The sequence below is a fragment of the Heterocephalus glaber genome, unplaced genomic scaffold, assembly GCF_053883595.1.
Source record: "Heterocephalus glaber isolate CG9 unplaced genomic scaffold, H.glaber_assembly_v1.0 deba00001442, whole genome shotgun sequence".
Taxonomy (NCBI): Eukaryota; Metazoa; Chordata; class Mammalia; order Rodentia; family Bathyergidae; genus Heterocephalus; species Heterocephalus glaber.
The window spans coordinates 43314101-43327025 of NW_028258296.1; the positions used below are offsets into that span (position 1 = coordinate 43314101).

General features: G+C 37.5%; 1 protein-coding gene across 4 annotated transcripts in view; it reads left to right on the forward strand.

Moving 5' to 3' along the window:
• Positions 1 to 12925, forward strand: part of Eeig2 (EEIG family member 2) — a 99184-nt gene that overhangs the window by 51664 nt on the left and 34595 nt on the right. For 3 of the 4 annotated variants that reach the window (XR_015452022.1, XM_021265585.2, XM_021265587.2), the window contains exons 6-11: positions 5309 to 5412; positions 7141 to 7200; positions 7522 to 7617; positions 7745 to 7934; positions 8029 to 8156; positions 8934 to 9003. Coding sequence is in view for 3 of the 4 variants with exons in the window: in XM_021265585.2 (XP_021121244.1) it covers positions 5309 to 5412; positions 7141 to 7200; positions 7522 to 7617; positions 7745 to 7934; positions 8029 to 8156; positions 8934 to 9003 (648 nt within the window). In the remaining variant the exon portion in view is untranslated. The remainder of the gene's footprint in view (positions 1 to 5308; positions 5413 to 7140; positions 7201 to 7521; positions 7618 to 7744; positions 7935 to 8028; positions 8157 to 8933; positions 9004 to 12925) is intronic. The other variant, XM_013075586.3, reaches the window with a different exon arrangement.

Here is a 12925-nt window from a genome sequence, read left to right on the forward strand (position 1 = left end):
GTGATGTTCATTTTGGTGAATTGGCACATGCAAGTAACATATCTTGATTATTTTTCATCCTCTTATCCTCTCTCCCTTAACTCCCCCTCCCCCAATACCCTTCCCTATCTCCAAAAGTCTGCCTTCTTATTTTATACCATCTCTATTTTATTTTGTTTATTTATGTATATTTCAGGCTTCTCATGTGAGAGAAAACCATATGATATTTAACTTTCTATGTCTGACTTATTTCTCTTAACATTATGTTCTCATATTCCATCAGTTTTCCTGCAAATGACATGCTTTCATTCTTTATGCATGGTAGTACTCCATTGTATATAAATGTCACATTTTCTTTATCCATTCATCTGTTGATGGACATATAGGCCATTTCCAAGAATTAGCTATTATGAGTGATATGTGATTTTTATCCTTGATTCTGTGTATGTGTTTTATTATATTTGATTTACATATGTTGAATGATCTTTGCATCTCTGGAATAAAGCCAATTTAGTCACAGTTTATGATCTTTTTAATGAGTTGTTGAATTCTGTTTGAAAGTATCTTATTGAAGATTTTTGCATTTCTTTTCATCAAGGATATTGGTCTATAATTTTCTTTTTTTGGTGAGTCCTTCTGTTTTGGTATCAGGGTAATGCTGGCTTCATGGAATGAGTTGAGAACCATTCCTTCCCTTTCAATTATATGGAATAGTTTAAGGAGTATTAGTGTTCTACTCTAACCACTATATGAAGAAGTTAAAGCCAAATTAACCTAATATTATATAATACATACAATTATGGATTATACATAGCACATTACAGTCGGGTTAAGTTCCTGTCAACATGACTATCACCTACCAACCTTGGTCCCTAGCAAAATTTAGGGGTAAATCCATTAGGTCCTGGGTTTGTCTTGCTTGGTAAAGTTTTTATGACTGCATCAATGTCATTGCTTGTTACTGGTCTGTTCGGGATTTTTTATATCTTAGTGGTTTGATTTTCTTAAGTCATATGTGTCTAGGAATTTATCCATTTCTTCTAGATTCTCCAATTTATTGGAATATGTTTCTAATAATTCTCTAGATCTCTGGTGTGTCTGTTGTAATTTCTGCTTTTTAATTTCTAATTTTATTCATGTGAGTCTTCTTTTTCTCCTAGGTAAGTTTGGCTAAGGGTTTATCAATCTTTTCTAATCTTTTCAAATAACTAACTCTTTGATTAATTGAACCTTTTTATTTTTTATAGTCACTTTTACTAATTTCCACCCTGATCTTTATAATTTCTTTCCTTCTACTAGTTTGGGGTTTTGGTTGTTCTTATTTTTCTCAGACTTTGAGATGTATCATTAGGTTATTTATTTAGGATTGCTCTGTTTTCTAATGTCGGCACTCATAGCTATAAACTTTCCTCTTAGCACTGCTTTCACTGTATCCTCCAGAACCTGATATGTTGTATTTCCATTGTTATTTGATTCTAGGAATGTTTAAATTTCTTCACTGATTTCTTCTGTGACCCATTAGTCATTCAACAGTTTATTATTCAATCTCTGTGCATTTGTATAGTTTTTGTGATTTTTTTTGCCATTGATTTCTAGTTTCATTCCATTGTAATCTGATAGGATGCATGAGATTATTTTAGTTGTTTTGTATTTATTGAAACATACTTTGTGGCCTAAATATGGTGTGTCTTGAAGAAATCTGTGGCTACTAAAAAGAATCTATTCTGCTGTTGCTGGATGAAACATTCTATAGATACATGTTAAAGCCATTTGCTGTATGGTGTAAACTCTAGCTCTGGTATTTCTTTGTTGATTTTTTTGTCTGGGTGACCTGTCTGTGAGAATAGGGTATTAAAGTCCCCCACTGTGGTAGCATTGGGGTCAGTCTGTCCTTTTATATCAAGTAGTTTGTTTTATAAAATTTGGCATGCAAATGTTTGGTGCATATACATTTACAAATGTAATTTCTTCTTGGTGAATTGTTTCCTTCACCAGTATGTAGTGAACTTCTTTGTCTCTTCTGACCAGTTTTGGTTTGAAGTCAGCTTTGTCAAAAATTACAATAGCTACTTCTGGGGCTAGGAATGTAGCTGAGCAGCACAATGAGTGCCTGGCAAGCGTGAGGTCCTGAGTTCGATCCTCAGTACCAAAAAAAACCCTCCTACTTGCTTTCAGGCTCCAGTTGCTTGGAGTATCTTTTAACATGCTTTTACTTTCAGTCTGTGTGTGTCTTGGTGGAGATGTTTCTCTCGCAGACAATGTAGAGTTTGGTCTTGGTTTTTGACCCAGTCTGCCATTCTGTGTCTTGACTAGAGCATTAAGGCTATTTGCATTAAGTGTTATATTGAAAGGTATGTGCTGATTCCTGTCATTATATTGTTTTTCCAGTGCTTGATTGCTTTGTTTTCCATTTGTTTACTCTCCCAAGGAGATTTATTCTTTCCTTTGGCTTTGTGGATATTGTTGTCTTCCTTGTCTCTGTTTAGAATTCCCTTAAGTATGTTCTGCAGTACTGGCATGGTGGTCATGAGTTTCTTTAGTTCATCCTTATAGGACATCCTCTCTCTCTCTCTCTCTCTCTCTCTCTCTCTCTCTCTCTCTCTCTCTCTCTCTCTCTCTCTCGATGGATATGAAGAATAACTACAGAATATAGTAATCTGGTCTGGCAATTATTTTCTTTCAGGACTTGAAATGTTTTACTCCATGCCCTCCTGGCCTTTAAGGTTTGTGTTGAGAAATCTGCTGTTTTTCTGATAAGTTCACCCTTATAGATTACATGGCACTTCTAACAGCTTTTAGAGTTCTCTCTTTATTCTGAGTTTCTGGCATTTTGACTGTGATGCGTTGTGGAAAGGTTCTTTTCTGGTTGTATTTGGGGTTCTAAATGCCCACTTTTCCCGAGTATCTATCTCCTTACTTGCCTTTGCAGAATTTTCTGCAATAATTTCACTGAATAAATTTTCTGTGTGTTAGCCTCAGTATCATCCCCTTCATCAAATTCAGTGATCCTAAAATTTGTTCTGCAGAATCATATAGGAGTCTTGGATAATCTTTTGATTGTCTCTTGTTTTTTCATTATGACTGACTACATCCACCTTGTCTTCAAGTCCTGATATCCTTTCTTCTGACTGATCTCGCCTACTGCTGAAATTTCCAGTTGTCTTTTTTATTTCCAGAATTTTTGTTTGATTCCTTTTTATAGCTTCTCTCTTTCCTGAAGTGGTCTTTCATATCCAGCATTGTCTTCCTTAATTCATTCAACTGATTCTTTGATTCTTCTTTGAGCTCATTGATCATCTTAGTAATTGATTCATTCATCTGCTTACAGTTGTCTTTTTTGATCTCTTTAATCATTTTAACTATTGGGTTTTTTGATTCTTTGATATTTCATCCATGTCAGTATCTGTAAGAACAGAATTTAGGGAGTTATAAATTTTTGGAGGCATGTTGTTGCCTTGTTTTTTTCATGATTCTTGTGTTTAAGTTTGTAGATCAGTTAGGATAAAAAAAATTCTGAGGAATTGTGGAGATATATTTAGCAAGTGGACTTCTCCTTGTGATGCTTTGAGTGTGATTCAGCTTGAAGGCACCCACTCAACCTATTCAAAGTACTAGATTAAATCCCTAGCACAGTGTTGCGAGGTAAGAACAACTACCAGTACTGTCAATATCCAAAGAGCCAACCGTATACCAACATATAATTTAAAATTTGTTTTTAAAATTCTCAACCCTTTCAAAAACCCAGGAAGACAAAGGAATAGTAATAATAAAGGATAGGCTAAGAAACAGAAGAAAAAACAAAAAATATTAAGAAAATGAAAGAAAAGGTAAGTTCTGAAATATTGGTTTTTTCCATGGAAATGATAAGGGAGAGAGGTTTCAGAGATTGTATGAGGCGAAAGAAGAAAGGAAGGAAGGAAAGAAGGAAGGAAGGAAAAAGAAAAAAGAAAGCAGGCAAGCGAAGCAAAGCAGAAAGTATATAAATGGAAAGTGAGATAATGATATGTGGAGATTGGATCCAATAAATAAACTAGCAGAAACACAGATGACCCAAGAAACAACCTTTGGTGAGGGAGAACCTGACAAACCAAGATAAGACACTATAGAATCGAAAGCAACAGTTAACACTTACACACCATTGCATATACAAACATGCCCCACACATACAAACCATAAAATGGGTTTTTTGTGGGGTGTTTTTTTTTTGCTTTTTGGGGGAGGATTTTGAGACAAGGTCTCACTTGTAGTTCAGACTTGTCCTGAACTCACTATGTAGCCCAGGCTGGCCTTGAACTCATGGCAATCCTCCTGCCTCAGCCTCCCGAGTGCTGGGATTACAGGTGTATGCCATCACACCTGGCAAGAAAATAGGTTTTAATGATAGTATTTATATACAAGAAAAACAGGGGGAAGAGGGAAGATTTGAGAGGATGTGAGAGGGGAAGGAAAGAAGAGATGGGGAGGGAATATACATGGAAAGAGAGAAAAGATACAAGGAAATTGCACATAGTTAATGAACTAACAGAAACACTAATTTAGCAAGTCCTATGAAACAACGCTTAGTGGGGGAGAATATAATGTGGAGTCTGAGCTCTACCCCTCTGTGGTTATGGATGAGAATTTGGGTGGGTCAGCCAGTGACTGAATTAAATCCCACCTACTAAGGTAAGCTCTTCTGTACCTGGGATGATGAGCCTGGAGAATCCAGACTGTCCACTGAATCTGCCACTTGCATAGTCTGTGGGCAAGTCCAGAGCATGGGCTAGAAATTTCCATACTGTGCTTTTGGAGACATGGTTGGCCAGTGTCTGCTCTCTAGAAATCACCCCAGTCACCACTGCTCGGAGGAGGGAAGACCGGGCAGCTGCTCAGTACTGACAGGGTTCATGTCTGGAGGTCTCGGGTCCGGTGGGTCTTGTCCTAGGTTCATTCCACACATCCCATCTGAGTTGCCTATGTGGGAACTTGCTTTAGTGATCATAAAAATTAAAACTGAGGCAACAACACACACCTAGAGGCAAAAATTTTAACTGAGAAGGAAAAGAGAATGGGGAAAGGACTTTGGCTTGAGAGAAAGAAAAGCTGAAGGAGGCACAACTCTGTCTGAGAATATCAGACTACGTTGTTTGTTGATGCTTATTACTTTCACCTTCAGAAGGCTGACAGTGGGCCAGGGATGTTGCTCAGTGGTAGACTGCCTGCCCAGCATGCCTGAAAACTGCAGCTTACAAAGGCTATATTCTGACTATACAACCAATCTCTAACATTTTTTCCAACTTTCAGCTCACCCATGATTCTGGCTCTGATTCGTAGAAATGTTTATTTACAGGCCTCCTTCTACATCAATGTCTATACCAATTGCCGGTGAATCTGAGTCTCTGGAAGAAGACAGAAAAGGTGGAGAGACCCTCAAAGTCCACCTTGGAATAGCAGGTGTGAATTTGTAGCTTACTGGTTTTTTGCAATTTCTGAGAAACAGAACTACTTGCTCTCCTTAAAGATCCCCCAAAGAACTTGCAGATTTAAAATTTTATGGGCATGTGGCTTGAAATGGGCCAATAAGTATCAGCAGTTTTAATTATGGTTAAGCCAATATACTTTGTTTTGTCTAAGGTGATGTGCTGTCACAGATTGATACGTGAATGTTGCAATAAACCCTACTCCTACACACTCCATTGAATGCATCTGCTCCCCACAGTCAGAACAGGAGACTTCAGGATTTTTCCCATTCTGCATGCCCAACAACTTGTGCCAGCAACCTCTCAAACACTGCTTCTGTGCCAGAAGTCACTTTCCCTCTGTCTATGATTCTCAAGCCCTGATGTACACCCAAGTCACCCAGAGGGCTTGTTAAAACAGACTGCTAGCGCCAACAGCCAGGGTTTTGGACTCAGTAGATCAGGGTTGGTGACTGAAGCCATGTACTACAAACAAGGAGATGCATTTTTTCCAGGCACACTTTCAGCAAATCAGAGTCTCTTCTAGAAGTTAAAGGCCAGCCAGCCCGGTGGTACATGCCTGTAAGCCCCATCTGAGGCAGGAGGATTGCTTGACACCAGGAGTTTGGGGCCTGCCTGGGGAACATAGTGAGACTCTACTAAAAAAAAGAAACAAAACAAACAAACAAAAAAAGTATGCAAAATGTCAGGTTGACTGGAGGAGAAAAAGACAGAAGAGCTTCTTTCTATCTCCCAAGTTATGTGAGCAGGATGTATTATTTGAAAGGATAGAAAGAAAGGTGAAGAGTTGGGATTAACATTCTTACTACCTTTTCAAATATGCCGTGATATAGTTTCTTACAGATAATGATGGCTGTGAAATCCTGATTTAAGATGTGCAAGTCCTTTGTGTATTTGTAACCTTTTATTACCTTCTTCCCCCTCAACACTTAAATATCCTGAATTCTTTCTAATATTGAAAAAATAAATACCCACTAACTGCATCTTTCTTTACTGCTATCTCATAGATTCCAGCAGGCTCGTGCTTGTTATCAGAGAGAGAGAGAGAGAGAGAGAGAGACAGAGAGAGAGACAGAGAGAGAGAGATTATTAGGCAGCATTTGTTGGTCCAACTGTGTACAATATCATTTTCTGAACTGCTGCTATAATAATTATATTACCCAATTACTGTCCTGTTTCTAAGGTAAAAACAGTTCGGGTTTCACCCTAATGAAAACAGTTTTGCATTCTGCCTAAGAAGCTGGAAATAAATCATTGGTATCTGGAATATGCATATGATCAGGGAACTACAGTACCAGAAGTGGCTTCAGCAATGCTATTTTACAGATTTACAAACTGATAAAGCTGAGTACTATAATCAGTCTCTAAAGAAATGCCTCCTTAGTGCTACATTCCATGCTGTGTTGATTTAAGCCACAGGCATTGCCCAAATTACAGCCTAGCACTAGCAACAGTAACACTAAAATAATAAAGTGTTCTTTAGTTTACTGCTGTGTTTGATTTTGGAGAAAGCAAGATTTATTCAAAAACTAGTGAAATCTTGCAATTTTGTGAGAATGTGTAAGAAAAAACCTGGCTTGTTTTTATTTAAGAAGTGCTAAACACAAAAACAGTACTAATTTTAAGATAGAGTGCTGCTCAATGTTATAAAAATACTTGTAATTCTTTGGTGAACTGAGATATTTAAATATTTTCTTTTTAGCTGGGTGCAGTGGTGCACACCTGCAAACCCAGAACCCTGGGAGGCTGAGGCAGGAAGATTGTGAGTTGAAACCAATCCTGGGTAACTTAGTAACTTAATGAGTTACTAAGTCACAACATAAAAAGTTTAAAAGGGGGTGAGGGTATAGCTCAGTCCAAAGTCCCCAATGCCACATACACACACCAAAAAAAAAGATATTTAAGTATTTTTTATTTCTTTCAATGCATTTTTCCCTTCTACTGATTTAGAGGGATCTATGTCACTTTCTAACTTATTTTTCTTGATAATGAACTTGACATAGTTTACAAATGCAGATTATAATACAAATTGATCATTAACTTATTTGTAATAATAGTAATACCATATTACAACATATTGCAGATCTTTCAGCAAAGAGTACCTCTGTTCCCGATGAATTGGGTGCCTATGGACATTCCAGAACATCAAGCTATGCAAGCCAGCAGTCGAAAGTATCAGGTAGAGGTTAATAGTGAAATTGAATTCCTTATTGTTCCAAGGGATTTTGAAACTGCTGTGGTATAGAAGGACTTTAGATCGCAGTGTGTCTGATATTAGTATATCCACAGTGATTTCTCTCTGACAGGCTATAGCTCGTGTCATTCCCGGTCATCTAGTTTCTCTGAGTTCTGCCACAGGAGAAATACCTCAGTGGGGAGTACATCAACAGGAATTGAAAGTATTCTAGAGCCTTGTGATGAAATGGAGCAAAAAATACCTGAACCAAATCTTGATACTGCTGATAAGGAAGATGCAGCCTCTGAAAAACTCAACAGGTATCCTTTTAGTTTAAAGGATAAATTTAAATTTAATTTTTTTTGTTTTCATACCATAATAAGAAGAAGGAAAAAACTGTGATTGTTTTCAAAGATGCCCAGTGAAACAGAATTCTGTAGAATCTCAGCTGAAGCGAGTTGATGACACCAGAGTGGATGCAGATGATATTGTGGAGAAAATATTACAAAGTCAAGACTTCACCCTAGACTCCAGTGCGGAAGGTGCGTAGAGAACTGTCAAGCAGAGATTTCTGAAGTCCAGGTCTGTCTAGTCCATATAGTTAGCAGAAAGGAGGCAGTACATCATGCTACTACTGCATATTTGTAAACTAAATTTCATGCCTGTAAAAATCTCAAGATAACTTGGTAGCTTATTTCGGAGAATGAATATTGAATTTGGAAAATGAACAAACATTAGTTAAAAATGATCAATTTTAGGGAATGTAGTTCAGTGGTAGAGCAAGTGCTTAGCACATGTAAAGCCCTGGATCCAATCCCTAGCACTCCCTAAAAAGAAAGATCAATTGTAAAGAAAACTTTACCTTTAAATTATGGTTCAAGGCCTCCCACATTCATGCCCTTAATATCTGCATCTCTGTCTGCCATAATGCTTTAAGTCTCTGTTATAATATGGAGGGTTGAGATCATGGTCTTAAAACAACAGTGAATAACAAAATCCTTCAGGCTCTCCTTCACATTCTCCCTGAAATGAAAATTTATGTGCTACCAGTTTGAAAAGTACCATTACACATGCTAGTGTGAAAACAGAGTACTTAACAATGGAAATGAAAATTTGTAGGAAGGGCTGTTTTCAAAACTCAGTTTAAAGAAAAAGAACTTTAGGAAAGCTGATAAGAAATAATTGTTAGTACGGCTTTTAAATTGCCTGGCTTTTAGTTAAACAAACTGAAATGTGAAATATGAATTACTACAGTATGAATTAGGTGACTGCAGTCTAATGGTTGTACATACAACAAACATTTTACATCTATATTGCAGAAGAAGGACTGAGGTTATTTGTGGGTCCTGGGGGAAGCACCACCTTTGGCAGTCATCATCTTCCAAATAGGTATGTAATCTAAATGGTACCTTATTAAAAGTCAGATGGACTGTTTAAAAAAATTTCATGAGTAGAGGCCAAAGATTGTAAAGCCTTTATTAGACTAAAGCTGGAAAACACAAATATCAGTAGTTACATGAGGAGAATTAACAGTTCTTAGTTTGGCTCTCACTTTTCCTTATTTTGAGTGTTTCTTTCGCATTATATAAATTTGCTAATTTCCTTAGATGTATTTTTAGACTATATTGGTAAAGGACTAGTAAAGCACTGGACAGCTTGTGATATAAAATGGATATTTACAAAAGAGTCTTAGTCTAATATTTTAGATACAGCAAAACAGAATTACATTTTCATCTTTTTGTTTGTTTGTTTGTTTTGCAGTACTGGGGATTGAACCCAGGGCCTCTTGTATGCTTGGCAGGTGCTCTACCACTGACCTGCATACCCAGCCCCCAAATTACATTTTCAATCAGTAGTCTTAAGTGTTAATGAGCATTCTGTACCTACTCCGCAGCATAAACTAATAATTAACCTTTCTTGCATTCTCCTTTTCTCCACACCATGGAATCTAACATACCTACCAAGAAAAGTCCTAAACACCAAGCATCATTTTGGGAATTACTCAAATTCAGAAGGAAAATCACCAGCCAGACTTACCACCTTGATTCTCGGTACAGGTTGGGTGCCCCTTGTCCAAAGTGCTTGGACCAGGAGTGTTTTAGATTGCAGAGATTTTTGAATATTTGCATTTTTGCCAGTCGAGCATCCCAAATCTGAAAACCTAAAATCTGAAATGCTCTGAAATTTTTTAGCATCATGCAAACCCTCAAAAAGTTTCAGATTTTGAAGGATTTCAGATTTACAGTGCACCCTGATGTCAGCAGAGTGGTAAACATGAATACAGATGATAGCCCAGGAATTCTGATTGCTCCCTTGCTTCCATCACCCCTGGTACTATTTCTATATTGTGTTTGTGAAGAGCCCCCACATAACTACAGAGTAAGTTCGAGTTGCAGACATGGGGGAGCCCCCTGGGCCAAGACAATTATTTTATTCTCTTACGCTTAAAACTGGAAATAAATTTAAATTCATTTATTCTATCAGTATTCATTTTAGGGCTGAGGATTTAGCTCACTGGCACAGTGCCTGCCACGCAAGTGCAAGGTCCTGAGTTCAATCCCTGAGAAAAAACAGTCACTTTAATGAGAATTTCCTCCATGTCCAGCACATTGCAGGACCCAAAAGATACAAAATAGAGTCTGACGACAAATGCCTCCATCAACAACTAACTACAGTCCAATAAGATAGGTAGGTTAAAAAAAAAAAAAAAGGACATACAAAGACACCATGAGGGAGGAATTTGAAAAAGGGGTTTATAGAGGATATAACACAATTTAAACCATTCATTAACATTCATTAACCTATCTACTCATTAAATTCAATAACTATTTATTGAGCCAACTTGTAAGTAAGGAGACACAGAAGAAAGACTCGCCTCCAGCTAGCTAATGGTCTTAACCAGTGATGGCCAGTGTTTTAGAGACTGAGTACCCAAACTGCAACCCAAACCCACTTAGCACAAAGTACCAACACTACAGTTAAACCTGTACACATACTGAGGTTTTAGTTCAGAAAAAAAACAGCCCATGCACTTGGCTCACATGCCAATAGAGAGGGTGCTGCATGCCATAGGTTTGCCACCACTGGTCTAGCCCTGGGGACTGGTAGACTACAGCCAGTGGGTTAGTTTGCCACTGCCTATTTTTATAAAGCAAGTGTCATTGGAAATGCCTATACCTGGTTACTTGTATACTGTCTGTGGCTATTTTGATGCTGTAACAGTACGGTTGAGTAGAATAGCAAAGATTATATGGCCCACAAAACCTAAAATATTTACTATCTGACACTTTCCAGCAGTTGAGCTAGACAAACTAAAAACTGTAATAATGTAAGAACTATAATGCATAGAAATAGAAGCAATTCTGAGAGACTAGCAGCAGGACCATACTCAGAGAAAACTTCCAGGAAGAGCTGATTCTTGAAGAATCTTTGGGAGAATTAAAGATAAGTAGGGTTATAAGGCAGTTACGGGGAAGACAGATACTCCTGGTAATAGGAGCAAATAGAATGAATATACAGTTATTATAATTATATAATAATAATTATAGGCACCGTTGAGCACTTATTAGTCATGTGCCAGACACAGGTACATATATGCATTGTATTTACTTCTTATAGTATCTCTTTCAATGCTCACAACACACTATAGTTAGTATTTAAAAAGTAGAAACAAAGATACAAAGAAGTAGAGATGATTTGCCCCAAGATCTTAAAATTGGTAAGTGGTGAAAGTAAGCTTCACACTCATGTCTTTGAATGCAAAGCCCATTGCACTTATCCATTATGTGATAGCGACTTATGAATAATATTACATAACCTACTCATTTAATTGCTAGTAAACAGGTTCTTTTGAGGAGAGGGACACGTGAAAGGGAGTTTTGGGACATGAGGTTGGCAGGTATCTTGAGCCCAGTTGTAAAGGGCCTCGGTCAACATTACAGCTCTTCTTTTCTCACATGTACAGTGGGAGGCAGTGGTTATTCTTTCAGGGAAATGACTTATCAGGTCAGCATTTTAGAAAGGTAGTCATAGTTTGATTAGAGGAAAGAGAGGCCAATAACAGAGAACCAGGTAGAAGAAATATGATTCCAACCATAAGGAATTTAAACAGTAAATGATCAAAGGATGAACCATCTCATCAGACTACCTGGGGTCAAATTCTGACTCTTCCACTATTTACTGATGTAATTATCCTCTGTAAGTTTCCTCACCTGTAAAATGAGAGTGACAAATAAGTTACCTAACTCATGGGTTTTTTATGAGGATTACATCATATGACTTACAAAAAGTATTTAACACAATGCCTGCACATAGAAAACTCTGAGCATGTACTCTTTATTATGTTGTTATTTAGAGGAAAGAAAGATTACTTCCAGTTGAAAGATCTATCATCTAGAACTTAGAACATAAAGGCATTTATATAGTAAAGGAAATAACTGGTTGCCACCCGCTTTCCAGAAGAATGCTAGAATAATCATCTGGAATGAGGGGTGTATTGGTAGAGTGCTTGCCTAGCTAGCATATGCAAGGCCCTGGATTCAGTCCCCAGCACTGCATAGATAGAGTAGAGGAGAACAGAACCGGAACCAAACCAGAACCAGAACAGATTATCCAGAATGAGAAAGTCTTTAATTGTTCATTAGGGGTTGAAGTAGATAAAGATTCATTATTAAATGCCACCGAAAAGCCAAGAAAAGTCAGAAAGAATATGAAAAAGAGAACAGGCCAGAGAATAGGCCAAAGAGCTAGATATAGTTTAATTTCTGGTTTAGCTATCATTAGTGATGATCTAGGCAAATCACATCTCTTACTTGCTAACAAAATAAAAACCTCATCATCAGAGTTAACAACACAGGCTCTGGGATTAGGTTACTTGGGTTCTTAACAGTACTTATTAGCTGTGTCTTCTCTGCCTCAGTTTCCTCACCATTGAGTAGTATTAGTGGAAGGAAGCTACTTCATAAAAATTATAAGATGTAAAATAAATAAGGTAAGATATGTACATCTTAGAACAATATATGACATTCAGTAAGTATTCAAGTACTTTATATACACCAGCTAAGGACCTACCTTGTAGAGTTATTGTGGAAATTAGTCCACTGGAAGTGCCCAACATGCTGCTTGTACATGTAGGCTTGCAATAGCTGGTGGGTCCTTATCAGAGAGGCTAACGTGTGAGCATTAGAACAGCTCTGGGAAATAAACCATAGTGGCACAGATGAAACCAGAATCATTTACTCAAGGATGGAAGAAGCACAGAAAATCACTGTTCAGAAAAATGACAGCGAATGGACAGGGCAGGGCACCACAG